The sequence below is a fragment of the Mauremys mutica genome, chromosome 3 (assembly GCF_020497125.1).
Source record: "Mauremys mutica isolate MM-2020 ecotype Southern chromosome 3, ASM2049712v1, whole genome shotgun sequence".
NCBI classification, from domain to species: domain Eukaryota; kingdom Metazoa; phylum Chordata; order Testudines; family Geoemydidae; genus Mauremys; species Mauremys mutica.
In genome coordinates, this window is record NC_059074.1 from 8207162 (window position 1) to 8234086 (window position 26925).

General features: G+C 52.5%; 1 protein-coding gene across 2 annotated transcripts in view; it reads left to right on the forward strand.

The window, feature by feature from the left end:
- Nucleotides 1-26925, forward strand: part of LOC123365764 — a 70463-nt gene that overhangs the window by 13361 nt on the left and 30177 nt on the right. For both annotated transcript variants that reach the window (XM_045008634.1, XM_045008633.1), the window contains 2 exons: nt 2620-2686; nt 18032-18104. In XM_045008634.1, the coding sequence (XP_044864569.1) occupies nt 2620-2686; nt 18032-18104 (140 nt within the window). The remainder of the gene's footprint in view (nt 1-2619; nt 2687-18031; nt 18105-26925) is intronic.

Consider the following 26925-nt stretch of genomic DNA (forward strand, 5'->3'; position numbering starts at 1 on the left):
CAGAAAAAATCGGGCCATAGCAATGGACGAATCAGAGAGTTAATTTTCTAGCTAGCACAAATATCAGGCCAAGGTGGTGAGCTGGATATTTCTGATGGGTATTCATCTATCTGCTCACTGCCCTGTCTGATGTGCCAGCGCCTCTGCGGGGAGGGGGATGAGAGAGAGAGAGAGAGAGCACCTTGCATTTGTTGATGCCAGTCTCCTTGGCCGATTGAGGATCATACAGATCAGCCTTAATGGGGGTCCCGTAAAGTTTGTGGCTGAGCAAGTGGAGGGAAGGGGATGAAAGGAGCATATGAGAGGGACAGAGAGGCTTACACCTCACTCCAGGGAAGGAAGGAAAGCTGTGGCCAGGCACTGGGCCAGTTGAGAGACCAGCTGCACCCTCTCCAAACTACACTATGTGCAGTGGTGCTGTGAGATTTCTCCCCTGGAGGTGTGTTTTGCCAGATTGGCCACTGGGTGGCATCAGCTCATACACATGGCAGCGACAGAGCATTTGTGTGGCAATTTAACTTTAGCCATTAACTCACGCAGGGCAGAAGGGGAATTCGGCTGCCCAGGTTTCATGTCGCTTAGAACAGGGGTTCTCAGCCTTTTTCTTTCTGCCCCTCCCCCTGACCCCAGATCTAAAAACTCCACGGCCCACCTGAGCCAGAACAACTGGTTTTCTGCAGTTTTCCAGGGCCGGCGTTAGGGGGTAGCAAGCAGGGCAGTTGCCTGTGGCCACAGGGTCCTTGCAAAGCTAATTTGCTCAGGCTTTGGCTTCAGCCCCGGGTGTTGGGGCTCAGGGCCCTGGGCTTCAGCCCCATGCGGTGGGGTTTCAGCTTTCTGCCCTGGGCCCCAGCCAATCTAACGCTGGCCCTGCTTGGAGGCCTCCCAGAAACCTCCCAGAGGGCCCCGGACCCCTGGTTGAGAACCACTGGCTTAGAACATCTCTTGCTGCTAGTATCGTGTGGGACGTCATCTGCAAAGCCTCATCGGCAGAGCCAGGTTTTAAAACCGAGTGGTGGTGGGGGGGACAGAGTGAGGGGTCACTGGTGGTGGGTTGGAGAGTGAGCCCACCCCACGCTCGCTTGGCAGCAGTCGGTTGTTGCGCCCTGGCACATGGGGTTATGGCACCAGCTCAGGTTTGGCCCAGCCACCATCCATCATGACAGAGGGGCGGCTGGGTCAAATCGGAGCACGTGGTGGTGTGACATAGCGTAAGGGGTCACGGAGACACGGGACACTGTGCACCTGTGTTGCAAAACGGAGTGGGGAGCCACGCCCAGCCCCCCACGACAGGAGCTGCTTCCGCCCTGTGTGAAAATTTGTGTCCGGTGCCTCCTTTTGTCGGCCGCATAATGCGCTTGAAAAGGTGCCCCATGTACATCGAAAGGCTGCTGGTGGAGGGAATGGCCTGGTTGCTGCCACTGCAGATCCCGTGCGCTGCTCCTCCTGACCGTGTGCACAGAGGGCTCTGCAAGGGGGAGGGGAGAAGGGGGATTAACAGGCAACCCAACATCTTTCAGATGGGACAAAAACACAACGGGTTTGTCTGCACGGCAAGTCACTGCCTGGCAAGCCAGGGTGTGACTCTCCCACACACACGCTGGCCATGCAGCTATGTGGACGCTGCTATGGTGCAGTGAAAGCCCCGGGGTGCAGCTTGGCTTACTGCTCCTTGGAAGCGTTACTGCGCAGCAAGCTGGGAATTCACACCCTGGCTTGCCACGCGGGAGCAGCAAAATACTTACTCACGTGCCTGAACTTAAGCGGGAGACTCGTCCCATTGTTGCGGTCAGTATTCAAGTGCTTTGCTGGCATGGGGTCTCCCCCTGAGCCCGTTGAAATGAGTGGAAATATTCCCAGGGCAGGTCTACACTGCAGTACCAGACCCATGGTGCTGACACAGGTCAGCTGACACAGGCTCGCAGAGCTCTAAAATGGCAGTGTAGACATTCAGGCTCCAGGCTCTGAGACCCCACATGGAAGCCATGGCACTCGTTACAAGGCCTCTCTCTGCCAGTCACTGTCCAAGGGGCCCATCACCCTGCAGTGTGATTATTCATAGTCCGTGAAACAAGGAGGAAAGGGCTTGACAATGGGGATAATACAGCAGGGCCACCCAGAGGATTCAGGGGGCCTGGGGTCCCCGCCACCGAAGACCCGGCACTTTGGTGGCAGGTCCCGGGGTGGAAGGACCCCCCCCGCTGCGGGTCTTTGGGGCACTTCGGAGGCGGGTCCTGGAGTGGAAGGACCCCCCGCCGCCGAATTGCCGCCGAAGACCCGGAGCGGCAAATGTAAAAAACCAGGACAGGGGGTGAGGGGTAATAGGAGCCTATATAAGAAAAAGACCCCAAAATCAGGACTGTCCCTATAAAAACGGGACATCTGGTCACCCTACAATTCCCTGAGCTTCCTTTTAGCAGAGTTTGATCCTGATACTCCAAGTTATCCATCTAAATAATTCCTCTCTCTGTCCTGGCTGGGGGCAGGAAATATCTCCTGGCCCCCTTCTGATCTGTCCAGCTAGTGGCTTTGGGCACAGAAAGGTGATGAACGTCAGAGAAACATTCCACGCATCCTCCGGAGGAGCAAAGTGAATCTTTTGTGTCTTTTTCATCTTTGCAGGAAAAACCGAAGTTTTTCCACCAGAACCACTGAGGGACGCGTCGACTCCTCCAAGCTCATCAGAATGGTAAGTTCTGGAGGCCTCTGGAAAAGGCGCTTTTCCTCAGCGCTTCTGCAGCAGGATGATCCTACAGCAATGTTAAGTGGGTGCATTCCTGATGCCGTTGCTTTTGCTTCCCTCTTCGTCTTGTTGTACCTGGTGCTGGGCGCTCTAGCTCTTAAGCATTGCTCGTGCTTGGAGAGAGACAGGACTGGGTGGGCCAACCCTGGTGTGAACTCCGCCAACGTGGGTTTGTGCAAATCTGCTGGAGACTGGCTCTTTGAGGGCAGGACTTTGAAGGAGGGGAGAGGAAGTGCCTAGAGATAGCGAGGCGCGTGGTCCAAGAGTTCAGACCCAGGAGTGGAAATTAGGAACTCTTGGCTCCCTCTGATATTGGACAAGTCACTTCCCCTTTCTGTGCCTCAGTTTCCCAGTTCAGTAATGTCATAGTTACGGAGCTCATTGCAGCCCTGTCCCCTTCTGGTCTGTTTGAGTGCATCCTCCCAGTGTCAGGCCTCATGCCTTTGCTTATCCTGCAGTTAGATCAGGCTCTGAGTACAATCCCCACCCACCCACCTATGCCAACCACTTCTGTGCAGGTCTCACTGGACGCCTGCATTTCTTCCCCTCAGGAGTTTCAGAGGGTAGCTCTGACCCTCTGGCCCAGGCTACCTCTGACCCCTCCACAAGGGGGAACGAAGCAGCTCAGGTTCACCTGGGAGTAGTTACTCAGGGAGTTAATCAGTCTAGCAGGAGCGTGCTAAAAGGTTCAGGAGCTCAGTTAGATGGGGAACGTCGGAGGGGAAAGGTGGCTGCCAGAGAGACAGAGGGATTGCAGAGAGTGGTTCCTTCCAGCAGACTGATGAGAAGCTGCCAGACAAAACCACCATTCCAAAGAGGGAGAAACAGGGCTGCACAGACGGGAAGTAGCTCTGGGAGCAGCAAGGGACTGAGACGAACTGGTTCTGGCTGTCGCAAACAAGGGGCCTGAGCTGGAACCCAGCTAGGGTGACCAGATGTCCCAATTTTATAGGGATAGTCCCGATTTTTGGGTCTTTTTCTTATGTAGGCACCTATTACCTCCCAACCCCCGTCCCGATTTTTCACATTTGCTGTCTGGTCACCCTAAACCCAGCGGAGTGGGCAGGCCTGGGCACCCCCCCTACACACACACCCAACCCAGCCAGGGACTTTTAGAGAAGCAGCTCCTAAACCCATGAGACCTAGTAGGGGCTAACCAGCCCTAGAGCCCTACTTGGTCCCAAGGGAGCCGTTGGGAGGTGACAGTGGCCGGTGATGCACCATGCTCAATGTCCTTTTAAAACAAGTATGTTTATTAGCAAACAGAACAAAGCATTGCACAAAATGACTTCGAAACAACAAGCATTCCTAGGCTCATCCATGCTTACACTTCGCTACAGGCTAAGTTACGATGGGCTTTCCTCTGGAGTTACAGGAGAACAGACCCAATTTACATTTGTTTAGGAAGGCAAGAGGCTCCTGACACCTAGCCTCCTCCCAGTTTGCCTTCAAGAGAACATATGCCCCAAAATTTCCACTACTTGCATCCGACGAAGTAGGTATTCACCCACGAAGCCTCATGCTGCAAAACGTCTGTTAGTCTATAAGGTGCCACAGGATTCTTTGCTGCTTATGCCCCAGACTGTCTCTCCACCCCCCACTTCTTAGGCACAACTGCCTTTTTCTGCCCCCCCAAAGCCCCACCCAACCTGGGTGTGCCCGAGCCCACTTACCATATTGCTCAATGGCCTTTGTTACAGGGCCATGGGGTAAGATCATCTGTTTGCCAGTGACTGGTGTTTCCCCGCCAGCCAGGGCATATGAGTTCTCCTATGATTGTAGCTATGTTGTTTGGCACTTAAACAAATTCAGTCTTAGCGGCTCGCAGTCCCAGGCCCCGTGGCTATGGGGGAGGGTAACAAACCTGGGAGCTCCCTCTGACATACCAATTCCCCACCCTGTACACATGGTACTGGGTGGGGTAAAGATCCAGATGCACCACAGAGCACCCCCATGTTCATCGCAAGTCAAATGAGCAAACCTGCTCTTAATTACCTGCCTGGCTGAGCTTTTGCAAGGAGTGATTATTAAGTACTTCAGGCAGGGGCTTTCTTTATTTTTGTCTCCTGTATTGAGCTAAGCGCAATGGTGCGTAATTAATGATTAGATCAGGGATCAGCAACGTTTGGCACGTGGCTCGCCAGGGTGCTTACCCTGGTGGGCCGGGGGTTTGTTTACCTGCCGCATCCACAGGTTTGTTTACCTGCCGCGTCCACAGGTTACCTGCCACGTCCACTCCATTCCTATTGACTAGATAAGTTCATGGAGGACAGGTCCATCAATAGATATTAGCCAGGCTGGGCAGGGAAGGTGTCCCTAGCCTCTGTTTGCCAGAAGCTGGGAATGGGCGACAGGGGATGGATCACTTGATGATTCCTTGCTCTGTTCATTCCCCCTGGGGCACCTGGCATTGGCCACTGTTGGAAGACAGGATGCTGGGCTAGGTGATCCTTTGGTCTGACCCAGTAGGGCCGTTCTTCTTAGTCTAATTGTTCCACTCTATCTGAAACCGTGCCCAGCACTCTGAACTGTTAAATGGTACCGGTGCCACTGCAGAAGGATAAACTGCGGGAGTTGTTCTTAAGTCATGTCATCCTCTCTGACTATTTGAAAAGGCTGGCAAAATCTTCCAGGGATCAGTGGAGTTCCCCAAGCACTGCCTTTTGTGTCTCTAGGGAGAGATGCTACGGGAGGAAGAAGAATCCCTGAACTAATAGAAAAATATCTGTTTGTAACTGTCAGTGGTGCTCACCTGTCCTAATTGTTGCTGGACAGCCTTGATGTTAGAAGGGACTAAAAAATAGGAGAGGCAGCCCTTCCCCTTTGGTTCAGCATCTCATAGCCAGTCACTACAGGTCTGTAATGACTGGAAGTTGTTACCATCTCTTAGCTGTTTGGTACCTAGGTGTAGCAGGTCTCAGTGCACTTCCTAGCAGGCAGGTATCCGTCATAGTCTGGGTACCATGGAGTGTGTGGTATATCCGTACTAGCACCAGCTCCCATATTGGAAGTCTCAGCCCTGAGGCTAAGGACTGAAGGGGCCTTTGATTCACACCCTCGTGGTTAGGATAGTCACATTGGGTCGGAGTGCGGGAGGCTGGTGCTACTTTGGTCTTCGTTGCACGTGCGGGTTGTGCAGGGGACTCTGTCCAACGGTGCCTTTCACCAACACATCAGAAAGAATGGCCCTAGTGAGGGAGGGGTACAATGGAATTTTCCCTTTAGCAAAGACAAGAGAGAGAAGTTCACGTTCACACTGAGAGACTTCAGCCTGGCTTCACTTCTGGTGGCCTGGAGAACAGGGCGGGAAACAAGTCGTAACTCACTATGAGCAGCCTGGTTAAACACAACCCTTGCAAACAGGCTGGCTGTGGGTTGAAAAGAACCAGGAGGGAGAGAACGATACTAATTAATATCATCGGAGGAGCTTGCAGCCCTTTACAAGCATGAATTAACCCTCCCTGCCCCAGGGTGAGATGGAGAAATTCTCTTCTTGTCGTGGTTATCCCCATTTGTAAAATGAGACCCAGAGATTCAGTGACCTGCCCCGATCACCCAGCAAGTCTGTGGCTGAACTGAGAACTGAATCCTTCCCCTTTCCCACAAGCGGTACCTTTCCGCCTATCATCTGATGGGGAATTGATTAGTGATGCTAATGATCACCTGGCAATACTGGGTGGAATGTGTAAGCCCATGTGGCGGGAATCTGTAATGCCACTTCTGTACTAGTTGTGCTCTGTACAAAATATCAAGACTCTGGTGTCTCGTGCTATGACAGCCCTCTAGTGTCGGAAAATGGAAGGTTCTCTGCCTTTTACAGTAGAATCTCAGAGTTACAAACTTGACCAATCCACCACACACCTCATTTGGAATCAGCAACAGAGACAACCAAAAAAAGCAGATACAGGACAGTACTGCGTTAACCCTAAACTACTAACAAAATAAAGGGAAAGCAGCATTTTTCTTCTGTATAGTAAAGTTTCAAAGCTGTATTAAGTCAATGTTCAGTGTAAACTTTTGAAAGAACAACCATAACCTTCTGTTCAGAGTTACGAATGTTTGAGTTACAAACAGCCTCCCTTCCCGAGGTGTTTGGAACTCTGAGGTTCTACTGTATAAAAGGGGTGTTTGAGGTAAACAGTAAATGTTTCTATAGCAATTTGAAACACTGAGTTTTACTTGAACGCTAAAGATGATTGATTTTAAATAAATGTTTGGATGGAGCAGAGACAAGATCAGTAAACAGGAATACGGCCAATCCTGGCATCCTGCAGCAGAGCCAGCCATTGAAAATCATGTCCACATGGCCACATGAATGGCAGCAAGCTGCTGAAAGCATGAAGGTTCTGTATGTGAGAGTCAAAGATCTAGGGCGAATCTCTAACCAGGAGCCGCTGGGCGCAGTGTTGCTATGTGGAGAGACAGGCATTGGCTATTCGTTGCTTGTGGCTTCTGGATTTTCTAGGGTCAAGTCTAGCAAAGGAGAGCAGACTAGCAAGGACTTTGTTTCTAAATGAGCTCCTTTTTTCAGGCTAATTGTAGTTATGCTGGTTCCTCTGGCACTACCAAGGAGGGAGAGCCCAGGGGGGTAAGAAGATGCTCACAATCCCTGTTCTGGTGGGAAAGCCTGCAGATGCCTAGCACAACTCCAGAAGTGGTTGGTTGATCTGTCTGCTGTGCTCATTACCATATACTGTGTAATCAAAACCACCCTGAAGCTACTCGCCAGGCTAAGTAGAATTCCCTCAGGGGCAGAAAATAATCTCCCGTTATTGGCTCTCTCCTGGCGCCTGAACCAAAGTTACTCAAGTCGACAGGAATCTTTCAGGCCAGCTCTGGTCAGGCTGGCCAGCTGCTGGCTGTGCCATTGCCATAGCAGCAGGCGAGTGGCAAACACCACTGATTTGGTCAACTTAATGTACCCTCACTACACACACCACCTCATGCATCATTTGAAAGCTTATTATGTTTACTTTTAAGATGAGATATGATGTGTAGCTGTCAGGTGGTGCCGTTACCATAGAAACGGCAATAAACCATCTCATCAACGCATTAAAATGACCACTTTGAAATATTTGCATTCATTTAGAACATAAGAACATAACATGAGAACAGCCATACTGGGTCAGACCAAAGGTCCATCCAGCCCAGTATCCGGTCTTCCGACAGGGCCAATGCCAGGTGCCCCAGAGGGAGTGAACCTAACAGGTAATGATCAAGTGATCTCTCTCCTGCCATCCATCTCCACCCTCTGACAAACAGAGGCTAGGGACACCATTCCTTACCCATCCTGGCTAATAGCCATTAATGGACTTAACCTCCATGAATGTATCTAGTTCTCTTTTAAACGCTGTTATAGTCCTAGCCTTCACAACCTCCTCAGGCAAGGAGTTCCACAAGTTGACTGCGTGCTGTGTGAAGAAGAACTTCCTTTTATTTCTTTTAAACCTGCTGCCCATTAATTTAATTTGGCTGCCCCTAGTTCTTATATTATGGGAACAAGTAAATAACATTTCTCTATTTACTTTCTCCATATCACTCATGATTTTATATACCTCTATCATATCCCCCCTTAGTCTCCTCTTTTCCAAGCTGAAAAGTCCTAGCCTCTTTAATCTCTCCTCATATGGGACCTGTTCCAAACCCCTAATCATTTTAGTTGCCCTTCTCTGAACCTTTTCTAGTGCCAGTATATCTTTTTTGAGGTGAGGAGACCACATCTATACGTAGTATTCAAGATGTGGGCATACCATGAATTTATATAATGGCAATAAGATATTCTCCATCTTATTTTCTATCTTCTTTTTAATGATTCCTAACATCCTGTTTGCTTTTATTGACTGCCGCTGCACACTGCTTGGACATCTTCAGAGAACTATCCACAATGACTCCAAGATCTTTTTCCTGACTCGTTGTAGCTAAATTAGCCCCCATCATGTTGTATGTATAGTTGGGGTTATTTTTTCCAATGTGCATTACTTTACATTTATCCACATTAAATTTCATTTGCCATTTTGTTGCCCAATCACTTAGTTTTGTGAGATCTTTTTGAAGTTCTTCACAGTCTGCTTTGGTCTTAACTATCTTGAGCAGTTTAGTATTGTCTACAAACTTTGCCACTTCACTGTTTACCCCTTTCTCCAGATCATTGATGAATAAGTTGAATAGGATTGGTCCTAGGACTGACCCTTGGGGAACACCACTAGTTACCCCTCTCCATTCTGAGAATTTACCATTGATTCCTACCCTTTGTTCCCTTTCTTTTAACCAGTTCTCAATCCATGAAAGGATCTTTTCTCTTATCTTATGACAACTTAATTTACGTAAGAGCCTTTGGTGAGGGACCTTGTCAAAGGCTTTCTGGAAATCTAAGTACACTATGTCCACCGGATCCCCCTTGTCCACATGTTTGTTGACCCCTTCAAAGAACTCTAATAGATTAGTAAGACATGATTTCCCTTTACAGAAACCATGTTGACTTTTGCCCAACAATTTATGTTCTTCTATGTGTCTGACAATTTTATTCTTTACTATTGTTTCAACTAATTTGCCCAGTACTGACGTTAGACTTACCAGTCTGTAATTGCCGGGATCACCTCTAGAGCCCTTTTTAAATATTGGTGTTACATTAGCTATCTTCCAGTAATTGGGTACAGAAGCTGATTTAAAGGACAGGTTACAAACCATAGTTAATAGTTCTGCAATTTCACATTTGAGTTCTTTCAGAACTCTTGGGTGAATGCCATCTGGTCCCGGTGACTTGTTACTGTTACGTTTCTCAATTAATTTGAAAACCTCTGTTAGTTTAATGACTGTGTATTATTTCAGGACATAAAATTGGATTTCTTTGTGATCTCAAAGCATCACCACCACAACCTACAGCATGAAACAAAATCGAATAATAAATTTGTACAGGTATTATTGAAATGTTATAGTGCTGGTGAGATTTCTGGTCAACATCATCATCACATCTTGTTCATCACTATGATCTCGGTCAAGAGTCCACAGGTTACCACAGTCTTTGTTGCGTGGCATGTAAACTGCTCGGTGCAGGGGTGATTATTCTCACTACAGACTCAATTGATTGTGCAGTGACCTCTCCTGATACCAGCACAAATAAGATCTTGTAGAAACTTAGATGTCACTGGACCCTTGAAGAATACAGGAAGTAGTTCATCTGAATGTTTCCATCCATGGTGATCTAATATCTGGCTTTACTGATGCATGAAGTCATCCAAATCTTTGTTTGCCAAGATGCTCTTTTGACATGCTCTTCTAAATTGTCCTCTCACGGTGGGAGTTTGGCCAGCAGCTTGTGATGGACAGATTGAGGTGCAAGCAATTCAGGTCTCTGTGAGTCTCCTTTTCTTTCTCACTCGGGTCATACAGCCCTGCTACCAGCTTCATTGCTGCAGAAATTGTGTCTTGCCCATCGCTCTTTTCCAACCGGGCAAGATCTCTGCAGGGATAAGCTCCCTTTGTTTTGAAAACATTAAACACAGATTCCCCCGCCCCCCTCCGCCTGGTACCAAATTGGGGAAGACACAGCTCACAGTCCTGTGTGTACAACAGGAAGTCAGGAATGTGTGCACTACAAATTGCCCATACAGGTATGAAGCGATGTGTGTCAGTTGTGCCGGTAACGGTGCCTGTTTCCAGAAATGGAACACACAGATAATATGTGCATTGAAAGTATGGCACAGCAAGGACCAAAACATCTGTATCAAGTGGCCTAATTACTGTGGTTCCTTTTTATAAGCCATATTGACACATGTGGAAGCATCCTTGTGTCTGCTTCCACTTGAATACTGTACAAGCCTTGGGTTTCATCAACACCTCTCCTGGTGATGGACTTTGCTACTCTCCTGTTGGAAAAGCCTCCAGCAAGGAGGAGTGTTTGTGCTGGGTGTGCTCCTACACTCTCAGGTGAATTTTGAAGAACCATATATTGACAGAGGAATTTTTACAAATGACTTTAAACTTGGCATCCAGCAAGCAAACCTTTCCCATGGAGGCATAGGGCATCCCCCAATCACCTGGTATTTCCTGAATCCAACATTTTATCCTGTCCAGCTCAGTCCTGTCATTTTTATGGAATTACTGTTGTCCTATCTGTGAGACTTCGATTACAGAATGATCTGTTAAATTCTTTTAAGACACACCTCAAGTACTCAACAGCCAATTCATTGAATGGTGGAATTTGTCTCCAGCTGTCATTTCTGTGACAGCTGTGGCATCTCTGTGGCTTTCTTTCTTGCATGCCCTTAGCTCATGGATGCTTTCAGCCTGAGCATCCAGTTGATGCCCTAATTCAGCTTTGTTTGGCCTTCTCATTGTTCCATCAGCATTGAAGAGGGACATAGTCACCCCATAGGATCTGTGCCTAAGAACAGATGCTATTGAAACTGTGACGGGTTAGATCACAGAACCATCCCCCCCCTTGGGAGCTGCCACCTGATGTGCCAAGACTACCTCTGCTCCTGCTTTCCCTGCCAGCTCGGGGCCCCAGCACCCTGTCTTGCTGAGCCAGACGTGCCCGTCTGCTCCAACACAGACCCAGGGTCTGAATTGCTTGCCCCAAAGCTGCAGACTTAACTGAAAGCAGCTCACAGAAGTGTTCTTATCTAGAACACTCAGATGCCCAACTCCCAGTGGGGTCTAAACCCGAATAAATCCGTTTTACCCTGTATAAAGCGTATACAGGGTAAACTCATAAATTGTTCGCCCTCTATAACACTGATAGAGAGATATGCACAGCTGTTTGCCACCACCCCCAGGTATTAATACATAATCTGGGTTAATTAATAAGTAAAAAGTGATGTTATTAAATACAGAAAGTAGGATTTAAGTGGTTCCAAGTAGTAACAGAACAAAGTGAATTACTAAGTAAAATAAAATAGAACACGCAAATCTATGTCTAAGAAACTTAATACAAATAACACCTCATCAGTTCCAGTAAGCTTCCTTTTACAGGCTAGTCTCCTGCTAGTCTGGGTCCAGCAATCACTCACACCCCCTGTAGGTATTGTCCTATTATTCCAGTTTCTTTCAGGTATCTTTGGGTTTGGAGAGGCTCTCTCTTTAGCCAGCTGAAGACAAAATGGAGGGGTCTCCCACGGGCTTTTCTTGTGGGTGGAGAACCCCTCCTCTCTCCTATGCAAAGTCCAGCTCCAAGATGGAGTTCTGGAGTCACCTGGGCAAGTCGCATGTCCATGCATGACTCAGTTTTTACAGGTAGCATCCATTGTTTACATGCTACCTTGAACGTCCTCAAATAGACCTCTTATGTGGATTGGAGCATTCCAAGATGCATTGTTCCTTAAGTGCTTCCTGATTGGGCACTTAACTTTGTGAATTCCTTATTCCAGGAACTGACCAAATGCTCTACTAAGGTTATTTAGAAATCAAGCCAGTACACTGCCAATATTCATAACTTTGAGTACAAAAATGATACATGCATACAGATAGGATTGATAGATTCAGTAGATCATAACCTTTACATAGATATGTTACATGGCATATGTAGCAAAGAACATATTCCAGTTATGTCATATATATTCATAAGCATATTTCCATAAAGCCTTATGGGGGCGCCATCACAGAAACATCATCTCTTGTTAAGGACAGGACTCAGCAAAAAATAATTTCTGGACTGATAGCTGCTGTGATTGTCCATCCCTTGCCCAAGAAAACCATATTTAATTCTGGCATTTCAGCAAAAGTTTTTTTTATGCCAGAGTTCTTGACTGAGCTGAAGAAGTTCCATGTCCCGTCAGAATCAAGTGCACTTCTCATAGATCTCTCCATTTGTTCTTCACCAGTATCTGCTATTTTTGGTACTGACTCCTCCTGTACATCTGATATTACATGCATTCTAGCAGATATGCGGATAGGTACCTCTGGGTGTGATTCAGGATCACATAGGTTTGTCATATTGATGACATGGGAGGTAACAGCTGTAACATGCTCTTCACCCCTCTTCAGGGCAGAGACAAGGACTTGTTTGTGCACTTTGTCTTCACTACTTTTTGTTAGGTCACTTGTTTCTCTCATAGCTTTTGCATATTCATAACATAAATGTATATTGTCACCTCCAACACTTATACTGACTTGTGCATGACTGTCACTGAACTCAAAAGGTAGTTTCTAGAATATTTCAAAGCCTAGTACTGCATGCATAGGTCACTGAAAAATTAAAACCTTCTGCCGGGCAGACTAGATGCTACATTGTATGTGGCTATAGAATCATAGAATCATAGAATTCAAGATCAGAAGGGACCATTATGATCATCTAGTCTGACCTCCTGCAAGTTGCAGGCCACATAAGCCGATCCACCCACTCCTGAACTAATTCTCTCCCTTGACTCTGCTGTTGAATGCTCCAAATCCTGATTTAAAGACTTCAAGTAGCAGATAATCCACCAGCAAGCGACCCCTGCCCCATGCTTCGGAGGAAGGCGAAAAACCTCCAGGGCCACTGCCAATCTACCCTGGAGGAAAATTCCTTCCCGACCCCAAATATGGCGATCAGCTGAACCCCGAGCATGCGGGCAAGACTCTCCAGCCAGACCCTCTGGAAAAGGCTAACAATATCCCAACATTGACCCTTTGTACTAATTACCAGTGTGGCACGTTATTGACCTATTGACTAAACCCGTTATCCTATCATACCATCCCCTCCATAAACTTATCCAGCTTAATCTTAAAGTCATGGAGGTCCTTCGCCCCCACTGTTTCCCTCGGTAGGCTGTTCCAAAATTGCACTCCTCTGATGGTTAGAAACCTTCGTCTAATTTCAAGCCTAAATTTCCTGACTGACAATTTATATCCGTTTGTCCTCGTGTCCACATTAGCACTGAGCTGAAATAATTCCTCTCCTTCCCTGGTATTTATCCCTCTGATATATTTAAAGAGTGCAATCATATCTCCTCTTATCCTTCTTTTGGTTAAGGAAAACAAACCGAGCTCCTCAAGTCTCCTTTCATACGACAGGCTTTCCATTCCTCGGATCATTCTAGTGGCCCTTCTTTGTACCCGTTCCAGTTTGAATTCATCCTTCTTAAACATGGGAGACCAAAACTGCACACAATACTCCAAATGAGGTCTCACCAACGCCTTATATAACGGGACTAGCACCTCCTTATCTCTACTAGAAATACCTCGCCTAATGCACCCCAAGACCGCATTAGCTTTTTTAACGGCCACATCACATTGCCTACTCATAGTCATCCTACGATCAACCAGGACTCCTAGGTCCTTCTCCTCGTCCGTTACTTCCAACTGGTGCGTCCCCAGCTTATAACTAAAATTCTTGTTAGTCATCCCTAAATGCATAACCTTACACTTCTCATTAATGAATTTCATCCTGTTACTAATACTCCAGTTTACAAGGTCATCCAAATCTCCCTGGAGGATATCCCGATCCTTTTCCGAATTGGCAATACCTCCCAACTTTGTGTCATCCGCAAACTTTATCAGCCCACTCCTACTTTTGGTTCCGAGGTCAGCGATAATTTGGTTCCGAGGTCAGTGATATGTGGGCTATGTCCGATGAAGTGGGCTGTAGCCCACGAAAGCTTATGCTCAAATAAATTTGTTAGTCTCTAAGGTGCCACAAGTACTCCTGTTCCTTTTGCGCATACAGACTAACACGGCTGCTGTTCTGAAATATGTCTACACTGTGCCTCTTACAACAGCGCGGCTGTGCCTCTGCAGCCATGCTATTGTAAGGTGTAGCCGATCTTTATCTCCGGGAGAGAGCTTTCCTAGCAACAAAATAAAACCACCTCCAATGAGGAGCAGTAGGTTCATTTCTGGGAGCGCGGCTCACGCTGCTGAAGTGCTGTCCACACTGGCACTTTTCGTCGCTAAAACTTTTGTCGTTCAGGGGTGTGTGTGTGTGCGTTTTCACCCCCCTGCGTGACAAAAGTTTTAACGACAAAAGTGCCAGTGTGGACATAACCTGTATGTACAAAAGCTTATACATGGAAAAGCGTTGCATTAGGAATTCACATACACCGCTACTTCGATATAACGCCACCTGATATAACACAAATTTGGATATAACATGGTAAAGCAGTGCTCCCCCCATCGGTGCACCTGCAGACACTTTCTGGACCTGCAGGGATAAAGGGCAAGGAAGCCGTGTGTAACTACCCAGCACAGGATCGGTCCAGGATGCATCGTGTCAGGGAATTCAGTGTGATGTGGGAGCTGCAATAACTGCCAAATGGTCAGGACTCTGGTTTCACGCATGTGAGACGTGTGCTAATGTCTTCTGCCTATGGGTGGCAGCAGGCACCTACACATTCTCGCCCCGGCTGCACTGAACCGTAGGTGGCTGGGTTAGGCTCCTTACTGTGTAAGGCTCCGGGCTCCGTGATCCAGATTAGGCTCTCTGATCTCTACAACTAGAGGTGACCGGGCAGCCACATCTGGGCATGGCTGGAGGTGGGAACCTCCAGGGAATGCATGAATGCTTCAGTGCCAGTTCTAGACCAGCAATGCCCAGGGCTAGCCGAAGGCTCCCAGCGCTCTGCTGCGGAGAAGGATGTGTCTGGCCCTTGCTCTATTCATCCAGCCCCCTCCCCTGGTCCTGCTGATATTCCTATCAGGAACCATGGCTACAGACACTGTGGTCCTCACTGGGGATTGAACCCAGGACTTTCAGCATGACTCCACCCCTAGCGCTACCAGAGCTCCTAGGGCTGTGAGTATGTAGCAGGCTAATCCAGCCGTGGGGGCCAGATGCTAGAAGGCGACATGATCGCACTCGCTAAGTCAGTGTACCGTAGTGCACTGAGGTGGCAGAGCCCCTCACTAGCTGCTCCTCTGTCTAGTGGTGCCCACGCTGCTAGGTTGGCAGAGCCCTGATCATGGGCACTGTGTGTGGGGCAGGGGCTCCTGTCTGGGCTCGTCGATTGTTGCTGACCCATTGGTGCTCAGCTCCCAGGTGGTAGGAGCAGAGAGACCCTTTTACGGGTGCCCATCAGTCACTCTGGGGATTGCTGGAGGGTCCAAGCAGGCAGCTCTCAACCTTTGCCAGTCTGGGACCCCTCCTCCTATTCAGCAATACAGGGAAGGCAGAATGGTCATAGCCCCTGACACCTGGTCATGACCCGCTAGGTTGACAACCCCCGATGTAAGAGATGGCTCTTCGCTGAGGGTGGGGGAGGCTGGGAGAATGTTGCTTACAATGAGAGTGCAGAACAGGGTCCTAAGAGTTAACCTCTGCTGCAGCCTGCTCTCCGCAGCCTGCCAGCCCATCCACGGGCTCGCAGCTCCCCGGCTGTGGCTGTGTTCTCCGGATAGCCTTCCTTTCGCTCTCTGTAGCCCCTCAAACACAAGCGGGAAGGGCCGCGTGGGTGGGAGCGGGAGGTCCGTGACCACAGCTGGCCCTCGGGCACCTCTGCGCGTGTAACCTCTTCTCTGCTGGATCGCGCGCTCTAGCCTGGCGGAATAGCGCAGCCTTGCTGTGTGAAAGTGGACCTGCAAAGCAGACCACAGCGCTTGCTCCGGCTTCCGGGTCTGTATCTAGGTGGCCTCATCATAGCTTGCCTCTGCTTGTCTCTGGAGGGTCACCTTCACATTCTCCTCTCTCTGCTGGAAGATCTTAGCAAGATCTTTGGAGGACCTGACTAGCGAGGTCCCATGTGGCTGCTGTAATCTGAGCTGCTGCCCTGCCTGTTCCCAGGGAAGAGGGACGGGGATGCTGGTTCTTAGACAAGCCTCAACATCCGCTCCCCTTCAGCTGGGAGCCACATGTAAGCTTGGGAGGTTTTAACCCCTTTATGCGCAGCTTCAAGGGAGCTACGGTGACAGCAGTGGGTTGGAGTCGCCCACTCGCCACGCTAGAGCATCCTCTGCCTTGAGGCCAAGTACAGATGAGTTTAGCACTGGTCAGAGCCCTAATCTCGAGGCAGCTGCTGGGGTAAGGTATTCTCACCATGTTAATGACTATTCCCCCATGCTGGAAGAGCTCCCACCAGCACCAACCCAGGTTCAGCCGCAGTGGTAGGAATACTCTGTGTTTCCCGGCAGTGTAGACACAGCCTCAGTGTCTGTATCAAGGTGTGGGAGAGGGGAACGGTCAGGGTTTGAAGGGCCGAAGAAGATGCAAGGTGTCCAAAGGGGTTATAACTAGGAGTAATGGGAAGAAAGGGGGAGACTGCATGGGATAGGACGCCTGGGTTCTCCTCCCAGCTCAGCCACTGCCTTCCTGTGTGACCCTGGGCAAATCACATTCCTTCTCTTAAGCTTCTCCTTCCCCTCCGACCCTATGTCTGTTAGGTTGTGAGCTCTTCAAGGGACTGTCTTGCAATGTGTAGGTGTGATGCCTAGGGCGATGGGGCCCTGATCTAGACTCAGCTTTAATAATAAGGGAAATGTAGGCTGATTACAATGGCTTTCGGAATAATCCCCCAAGGGAAACCACGTTGGAGCCCTTGTGTAGATGGGGCCCACTAGCTGCTACCGTTTTAAACACCATGTCAACTAACCTGGCTCAGAGCAGGTCTAATTAACACAGTCCTTCCACCCCCCTGGCCACCTCAGGCCACCTTCACCCATCGCAAAGAAGTAGGGGTACTGTACGTCCGGGTTTTCCCAGACGTCGCCTCTTTGAGGCTCTGTCCTCTATCCGGGCAGATTTTTTTCAAATAACAGGAAATGTCTGGGATTTTTGCAGAGCAGACACTGGTCCACTTCCCGATTGGTCCTTCCCCTGCATCCGCAGCTGATTGGTCCATTCCCCGGCAGCCACAGCTGCTGGATCCCACCTGCCCACCTAGGCCCCGGCTCCCAGCCCTGGGGAGGGGGTCCAGTGGGGAGGCACTGCATCCTGGGTAGCCGCCCTACCACTGGGATGGAGCAACACTGCCCCCACCTGCAGTGAGTACCACCTATAGTTTCCCCCCAACCCTCCGGTCTCCCCTCCCCTCCAGCAGAATCCTCTTTTGGGAACCTGAGATATGGTAACCCAACAAAGAAGCAGAAACTGGGGGGCCACAGTCCCATCATATGGGAGAGAGGGGACTTACCTCTGTGCTGTGTGATGCTCCAGAAAGGATCTAATCTCAGTGTGTTTACACTGTGCCCATCACCACGGTATGTTGGCACCTGTTGGGTTTTTGTGTGAAACCGGTCCTGGCAGGTCTGAAAACAGAAAGGTCTGGCTAGAGATTAACACTCCATTTCAGCAAAACACTTCACCAAGTTCCTGCTTGCTTTGCTGAACCTGGCCCCCTCGGAGGGCCGAGAGGGCTGCTGTCAAACTTCTGTTTCTCTCTGCAGACTCGGCTAGGAGACCAGTCAGCCAGCAGTCCGGCAGGGAAGCAACCAAAGGCTGGAGCAGCCGTGCAGGAAGGTAGGACAATGAGATGGTTTGCGTTATAACAACACCAGGTATTAACTGATCACAGTGTCTGCCTACCCTGTGCTGCAGCAGGGATTTGGGTCCGTTCCCAACACCTCCTGGGGCCAGTGGGAAGCTCTAAATCTCTGTGGATACATAAAGTGGTTTGATACATGTCACAGCAGGGGTGTCTGGGGGGGGGCCTTGTGGATCAGTTCAATTCCACTGGGGAAACTTACCCAGTGCCCGGGGGAGTTGCTGTATCCCTAGCTCTGTTGGGTGCTGCCAATCCTTTGCTTTTGGGAGCGTGGTGGGGTGTGCAAACCCTGCGCATTCCTGGGCAGGTTACTGTATTGCTGTGAGCCTAATCAGCCCTGCCTGCCACACCCGTAGTGTGTGTTAGGCCAGAGGGGTGGGGTAAAAAGGGGAAGGCGGCTCAGAGCAACAGACCTGTGGCGAGAGAAGCTGGGCAGGAGTCCAGAGCTGAATAAATCTGATTCCCGATCAAGTCTCCCTGGAGGGGTTGTAGGCCCTGACAAGGGGCCATTCGGATGTACCTGGGACCTGCTGGTGAATGTTAAACTGAGCCATGGCGGAGGAAACAGGAGGAGGACAGAGAGCTAAACCCAGAGGGCAGATGGATGAATAACCTGAGGAGCTGAGGACTTTAGCCAAGTTTACAGGCAAAGACTCCTGTCTTTAGTGACTTTGGACTCTGCTACCCTGGGAGGGAATTGAACTCGTGTAGTGACTGGCCAGAAGGCTGAGCAACGTAAGCCACCAGAGCGGGCTGGAAACACCACTGGGGAAACTGAGGCAGAGAGCCTGCAGTGCCATGTCTCACCACTAGGAGGCATCGATCCAGTCACAGGGAGTCTTTTGCAAATTAAAAGAAAACAGGTCTCTAGTGCATTGTGATAGGTCAGTGGCTGTGTATGGAGGGGCAAGCTCATTCTGGATGCAGCCCTGCTTGAAGCCTACGTGGCGCTTGGGCCTATGGGGACCTGCTGCATCGGGGGGAATCCATTAACAACACAGGTCTGTGTGGTGTCCATTTTATTTCATTTCCATTTCATTGCTGCTTAAGGATGTTTAACCTGCCTGTGTAGGCTGATGGGCAAAGCTTGCCCTAACTCTCCCAAGCTAAGCAGGGTTTGGACTGGTCGGTACATGGATGAGAGGCTTCTCTTCCCCACTCAGCTACAATGTGAAATTGCTTAACCCGGCTGAAACAATCCCACACCCTGGTGTTGTTTGGATCTGTTTATTCCCGGCTGACATGAAAGCCAGATCGAATCGTTAATGGTTCACGTGAGCGAGCCCTTTATCCCAAGGGCTGCCTGGCAAACAGTAATCAGGCCATGGCTGGGTATCTGCTCCAGGACTCTGAGCTGGGCCAGCGGAGCAGGATTTATAATGTGTGTATTGCTTGGCAAGCACCTGTCCCCTTGCATGGCTAATCTTGTGTAATCCCTTTATAAAGGCACTATAAACATTTGGCTTCCTCTGGGCTTTGTTTGCATTTCAGTGTAATTAGGATTTCCTCCGAGTGAACTCGGAAGGGGCGAGAGGGAGGGAAGGGGGAGAGACTCCTTTGATGGCAGCAATCCTCTGGCCTTTGAAGATGTGCCTGGACCTGGCATGTGAGTGCTGCCTGTTTCTGCTGGAGCCGGGAGATGTTCCTATGGTGGCGGGACACACAGCCAGAATGAGAGCCGTGTGCGTCCTCTCGCTCTCTAGGGTTGCCAGCTTTGTAATTGCACAAAACCAAACATCCTTGCCCCGCCCCTTAGGCCCCGCCCCTTCTCTGAGGCCCCACCCCCACCCACTCCATCCCCCTTCATCTGCCCTGCTCTCCCTCATCCTCACTCACTTGCTCATTTTCACCAGGCTGGGGCTTGGGGTGTGTGGGGGGTGAGGGCTCCGGGGTGGGGCCAGGAGTTCAGGGTGCAGGAGAGGGCTCTGGGCTGGGGCAGAGGGTTGGGGAGGGCTCCTGCTGGGGGTGTAGGCTCTGGGCTGGGGCAGGGGGTTGGGGAGGGCCCCTGCTGGGGGTGTAGGCTCTGGGCTGGGGCCAGGGATTAGGGTGCAGGAGGAGGCTTGGGGCTCGAGCTGAGGGATTCAGAATGTGGGAGGGGGATCTGGGCGGCAGCAGAGATTGGCATGTGGGAGGGGGTATGGGCTCTGGGCTGGGGGTGCGGGCTCCAGGGTGGGGCCAGAAATGAGGGCTTCAGGGTGTGGGAGGGGGCTTGGGGGCTCGGGGCTGAGGTAGGGGGTTGGGGTGCAGGAGGGGGCTCAGGGCTGAGGTAGGGGGTTGGGGTGTGGGAGGAGGCTCGGGGCTGAGGTAGGGGCTTGGGGGCTCAGGGCTGAGGTAGGGGGTTGGGGTGCGGGAGTGGACTCGGGGCTGAGGTAGGGGGTTGGGGTGTGGGATGGGGCTCGGGGCTGAGGTAGGGGGTTGGGGTGCGGGAGGGGGCTTGGGGCTGAGGTAGGGGGTTGGGGTGCGGGAGGGGGCTCGGGGCTGAGGTAGGGGCTTGGGGGCTTGGGGCTGAGGTAGGGGGTTGGGGTGAGGGCTCGGGGCTGAGGTGGGGGTTGGGGTGCGGGAGGGGGCTCGGGGCTGAGGTAGGGGTTTGGGGTGCAGGAGGGGGCTTTGTGCTGGAGCTGAGGGATTCAGAATGTGGGAGGGGGATCTGGGCGGCAGCAGAGATTGGCATGTGGGAGGGGGTATGGGCTCTGGGCTGGGGGTGCGGGCTCCAGGGTGGGGCCAGAAATGAGGGCTTCAGGGTGTGGGAGGGGGCTTGGGGGCTCGGGGCTGAGGTAGGGGGTTGGGGTGCAGGAGGGGGCTCGGGGCTGAGGTAGGGGCTTGGGGGCTCAGGGCTGAGGTACGGGGTTGGGGTGAGGGAGGGGGCTCGGGGCTGAGGTAGGAGGTTGGGGTGCGGGAGGGGGCTCGGGGCTGAGGTAGGGGGTTGGGGTGTGGGAGGAGGCTCGGGGCTGAGGAAGGGGCTAGGGGGATCAGGGCTGAGGCACGGGGTTGGGGTGCAGGAGGGGGCTCGGGGCTGAGGTAGGGGGGTGGGGTGCGGGAGGGGGCTAGGGGCTGAGGTAGGGGGTTGGGGTGCGGGAGCGGGCTCAGGGCTGAGGTAGGGGGTTGGGGTGTGGGATGGGGCTCGGGGCTGAGGTAGGAGGTTGGGGTGCGGGAGGGGGCTTGGGGCTGAGGTAGGGGGTTGGGGTGCGGGAGGGGCTCGGGGCTGAGGGAGGGGCTCGGGGGCTTGGGGCTGAGGTAGGGGGTTGGGGTGCGGGAGAGGGCTCGGGGCTGAGGTGGGGGTTGGGGTGCGGGAGGGGGCTCGGGGCTGAGGTAGGGGTTTGGGGTGCAGGAGGGGGCTCAGGGCTGAGGTAGGGGGTTGGGGTGCGGGAGGGGGCTCGGGGCTGAGGTAGGAGGTTGGGGTGCGGGAGGGGCTCGGGGCTGAGGTAGGGGCTCGGGGCTGAGGTAGGGGCTCGGGGGCTTGGGGCTGAGGTAGGGGGTTGGGGTGCGGGAGAGGGCTCGGGGCTGAGGTGGGGGTTGGGGTGCGGGAGGGGGCTCGGGGCTGAGGTAGGGGCTCGGCGGCTTGGGGCTGAGGTAGGGGGTTGGGGTGCGGGAGGGAGCTCGGGGCTGAGGTGGGGGTTGGGGTGCGGGAGGGGGCTCGGGGCTGAGGTAGGGGGTTGGGGTGCTGGAGGGGGCTTTGTGCTGGAGCTGAGGGATTCAGAATGTGGGAGGGGGATCTGGGCGGCAGCAGAGATTGGCATGTGGGAGGGGGTATGGGCTCTGGGCTGGGGGTGCGGGCTCCAGGGTGGGGCCAGAAATGAGGGGTTGGGGTGTGGGAGGGGGCACGGGGCTGAGGTAGGGGGTTGGGGTACGGGAGGGGGCTCGGGGCTGAGGTAGGGGATTGGGGGAGGGGAGGGGATGCGGGCTCTGGGCTAGGGCCGGGGATAAGCACGTGCTCAGGAAAGGGCTGTCAGTGGCACCGGATCCCTCCCCTCCCCTCCAGAGTCCTCAGGGTTGAGGCCGCGGAGGCAGGTGGAGGATGCCTCGCCTCAGAGGAGCAGGGAAAGCCCGGTGTGTGTCACACCCCAGCTGGCAGGGGCGGGCAGAGCCACCCAGGGCAGCAGTGCCCCCAGTTCCTCTCGTCCTACCCTGAAGCACCAAGTTTCCTTGCATCGAGGCAGGTGTCCTGCGGCAACTCCCTATGCAGCCCCTCTATGTGCCCTGATTTGGGCGCTGCTCCTTTCCCCTGCCCTGCTCCCCCTGCCCCAGGGCTGTTGCCTCCACAGCACCCCCAGCCCCAAGAGCCTGAAACGCAGCTGGGTGCCTCACAAGGGCAGGGCCGGCTCTAACTTTTTTGCCACCCAAGCAATAAAAAAGAGCGCCGTCCTGCCGTAACATCCCCGCCCCCGCGAGCACCGCGCCGCCGAAACCCCCACCCCCCTAGCGCGTGCCGTGCCACTGAAGCCCCCGCCCCCCCCGAGCGCCACGCTGTGCCGCCGAAACCCCCGAGCACCGCGCCGCCGAAACTCCCGTTCCTTCGAATGCCACGCTGACAAAACCCGCACTGCCCAAACCCCCCCCCCCCCCCCCCCCCCCCCCCCCCCCCCCCCCCCCCCCCCCCCCCCCCCCCCCCCCCCCCCCCCCCCCCCCCCCCCCCCCCCCCCCCCCCCCCCCCCCCCCCCCCCCCCCCCCCCCCCCCCCCCCCCCCCCCCCCCCCCCCCCCCCCCGGCCCCGTGCACCACGCTGCCGAAACACTCCCCCTCCAAGCGCCACCCGGCCGAAACAAAAACAAACAAACAAGAAAAACCCTCCAGTGCCGCCCTGCCGAACCAAAAGAAACCAAAAAACACCCGAGTGCCCCCTGCCCCAAGGTGCCTGGAGCCGGCCCTGCACAAGGGGGCACTAAACCATCCCACAACTCATCCTTGCCCTGCCTGGCACTGGATGTACCCTCAGCATTTTCATTTCACTTGGGCTCGTTGCTCTGCTCCCCGAGTGCATGGGGACTGTTGAATCTAGCACCCATCATCACTGCGGTCTGTAGGTGCTCGGAAGAGACACCCCCGCCATTCCCAGTCTGGCCCGTCTCCGCTGCTGCTCCTCAGGCAGGGCTGGGTGTATAAGGGTCAGGCTAGATGGGGAGCAGGGGAGGATGCCAGGCCTCCATTTATTTTTCTTTAGAGAGGAAGCACTTGGCAAATAAGTGCATCTTCCACCAGCGCCATCCCACTGCTGGCAGGTTGTATAGGGATGGAGGAGGCTGGTGCTGGAGTAGCGAGAGGGAAAGGCCGGGTCTGTGAGGCTGGAGCGACTCCAGGAGAGGCTTTAAAAACAAGCCCGCTGAATATCGCTTCGTAACACAGTCTCCATGCCAGTGGCCCCGGCGCACAAAGGCGCCTGGTACAAGCCAGGGGCGTATCCATGCCACTTGGCATGCAGATCCTCACACTGGCAGGACTTTCTCTTCCTGGTCCTGAACACCAGAGCAAAGCAGCTGGGAGCGAAGCAGAGGGAAAGCCCAGGAGAGGGCACTGGTCAGTTGCCCAAATGTTCATTTTAATATGGCTTCAAAATCAAGCTCAGCCAAATGAGAGAGCCATCCCCTCCACAGGCCTACGAGAGAGGGGCTCCCTTCTCCAAACCTCTGGCAAAGTGTCTGGCTGCAGCAAGGGGAAACCCGCTCTCCCGTTGCTGAAACAAGTGCTTCCTGCTGGTGAATAGCTATATATCTAATCAGAGCGCTCTGCCTGTCTGCTCAGTGTCTCCGTTTCAACGTGGCCTTGTAGGTCCCGAAGATGGAACAAACCCTATTATATCATCCAGCCCATGTCCCCAGGGCCAGCATAGTGCTCTTCCCGCCAGCGTAATAACACGCGTCGTTGGTCCAATCTAGTGACCCAATCAATGGGATCCCATCCGTTCCCACAGCCTGATACAGGATGTGTCCCCTGATATTCAGCCCATCCCTCCCACTTTATAAACACTTGTGCCACCCTTAACAATTCTCCTCCTCCCCTGGTGCTTGCAGCCTTCAGATATTTGTTTATAGTGGATCCTCTGCGCTTTACGCAGCCAAGCGACATGTATTTAACTCTTTCAGTCTTGTCGAGTGAGTGAGGGGGGGGTTATGGATAGAGCCCCTTAACAGGAGCCAAGAAATGTTTTTTCTTATTTGTGATTTCTATTATAGCAGCATTTATAGACCTGCAGCTGAGATCAGGCCGGAGTGTGTGAGGCGCTGTAGCAGCGTATCCTAAGAGGCAGTCCCTTGCCCAAAGAGCTATGGAGACAAGACACAACGGCTGGGGTAAAGTTCTTTTCCACTGTTGGTTCTGTTTTGTTCTCAGGTCTACCGCTGATTCCTGTGTAACCTAGGACAAGTCACTTCATATCTCCATGCACCGCTTCCCAATTTGCAGATAACCCCTCCCACCTGCGTTGTGGGGATCAGTGCTTCCCTTCCCTGGAAAATGCTGTAAAAGTTCAAAGTATGGGCACGAACTGCCTGGTGCGTATTTTGCCCTGCTCTCTGCCACTGGGGAACTGCTCCCCTTGGGCCATAGGCCGTATATTGCTAGTGGAGATTTGGTAGCTCAAGAGGCCAGTGCTTGTGGTTAATCTGGTCTGAGGTCTGTCCCTGCGCTAGCCATGAAGTGCCAGGAGGCCTTGCTGTGCCCTCTGAGAAGCCCTAGCTGGCAGTGGATTTGTTACAGTATTATTGGCCCTTCCAGCCCCTAGCTGTCATTGTTGCTCGTCGCCAGTTTGTTTCCAACAGTCTGGTAATGCAGTGCCCGGAACTCACTGCAGCCGAGTTAACGTCACGTCGGCAGTCATGTGATTGGTGCGGCGTTCTCTTCATATGGGCCACCCTGGCGTAACCCGCTGGCTTGTCTGGGAAGAGCTGAAAGGCCTCGGATGCGGTAGAACCCGCATAAAGCGACCGGGATTTATTTAACATGGATTATACTGCAGAGTAATAGCCAGATGGAGGCTGCGGTTTAGCCCAACATCTGTGGAGCTTAAGCTGCATTGATTTCATGTCCGAGGCTATGGGATGGGGATAGGAGTTTCTGCTGGCAAAGGAGGATTCCCTGTCCTATCTCCTCCCTCCCCAGCTGGTTTTCCAGGCCTGGCTGGTCTTTACTCTCTGTTTTGGAGAGACAAGAACTATAGCTCTGATTAACCCCCGTTGGATCCGGGTTGCCAACAGTGAAAGGATCCGTCTAAGCAGAGAGCGCGCTTTCCAGATGGAAGCGCCTCACTTAAGGCCCAGCTCTGCTTCTGTTAAAGCTGATGGTGAAACTCTGGCGCTGATTTCCCTGGGAACAGGCTGGGGCCTTGTGGGCATGTTGACTAGAGCCACGAGTGACTTAATTTACTTACACAAAGGCTGCACCAGCCCCTCACATTCCCTGCCCAGGAGGAGGTAGTGACCGTTGTGTCCCTGCCATCATCGGCCCTGGTAAGGGAGCTTTTGAGAGGTGAAACCACGAAGAGTCACCCAGAGCAAGGACAGTGCGACGACAGCGTGGAGACTCTTCATGGACTTTAAGACCAGAAGGGGACCATTATGACCTAGTCGGACCTTCTGCATAACGCAGTCCCGAGAACTCATCCAGCCTGTGCTGAGCAAATCACAGGGCTAGGTGGCGGCTCTAAACAAGAGGGCGGGTGGGTGTTCTTTGGGAGTGTGTGTGTTTGCATTGTTCCAAGGGGAGCTCCCCAAAAGATCCATGCTGAGGCAGACAGGATCTGCCCAGGAATGACTGGCAGAGGAGTAATTGCTACACCCTCCTGCGTGGTACAGCATCTCCACTCGGCTGTGCTGGCTGGTGCAGAAGGCGGCATGGTCATGATGCTGTCCCACCCCCACTGGGAAAGCCAGCTTTGCTGCCCATGTTAGCCTCAAGCAGGGAGCTCAGGATGGGTGGGTGGAGGAGACTGTCCCCAGCACAGATGTGCACATGAGGAGGAGGTTTCTTGTACCCTCTTCCTCATCCTTGCACACCCACCCAGAGCTAGGATGATCTGGCGCTGCTTTGGGGTGGGGACCATGTGGATGTACAAGGCCGAGCACCACATGCGTCCTATCCTGATTGGGACCTCTGGGGGCTTCTGCAGTACCTATTAACAATATACCTTCACCACCCTGTGAATTGCCTGGCAGCTACTACAGAAAGTGTGTTGGCTACTGTAACATTAACCCAGCACGACAGGAGTCACTATTTGCCGTTGCAACGAGCTACAGGCTTAAGCAGATTATGCAGTCAGTGCATGGTTTTTGCACTACTATAGCACCTCATCCCAAAATGCTTCTCCGTGTACATATACCACACAGGGCCAGCGAAGTGCAGCCACCTCAGGGGCGAATGATACACAGCAGAGGAGGCAGAGGAGAGGGACATTTTGCCAGGAATGCCAGGGCAGATCCCTGCCCTGATGAAAAATCCTGTCGTATCTTTAACATCCACACGGAAGATCCAGGACCTACATTTTTCAGGTCTCTGTGGAGTAGCCCTCACTGTGTACTGCGTGGAACCCAGTGTGGTGCTCTAAATGTCCCGGACGTAAATGTTTGCGACATGCTAGGGAGACAGACAGAGCTACAGTACTATTACCTGTGAAGGGCTCAGTCAATCCAGACTGCACTCATTGGTTCCAAGAGTCTGGGACCACCAAGCCATCCCTTTCTGGGCCAGCCCCAGAACCTCGCATCTGAACACACCCAGAAGTGGGGAAAGTGCAGATCCAGATTCACGCTTACCCGACCAGGCCCATCCTTACCTTAGCCAAGATAAATTTAAGTGTAGCCAGTTGTGC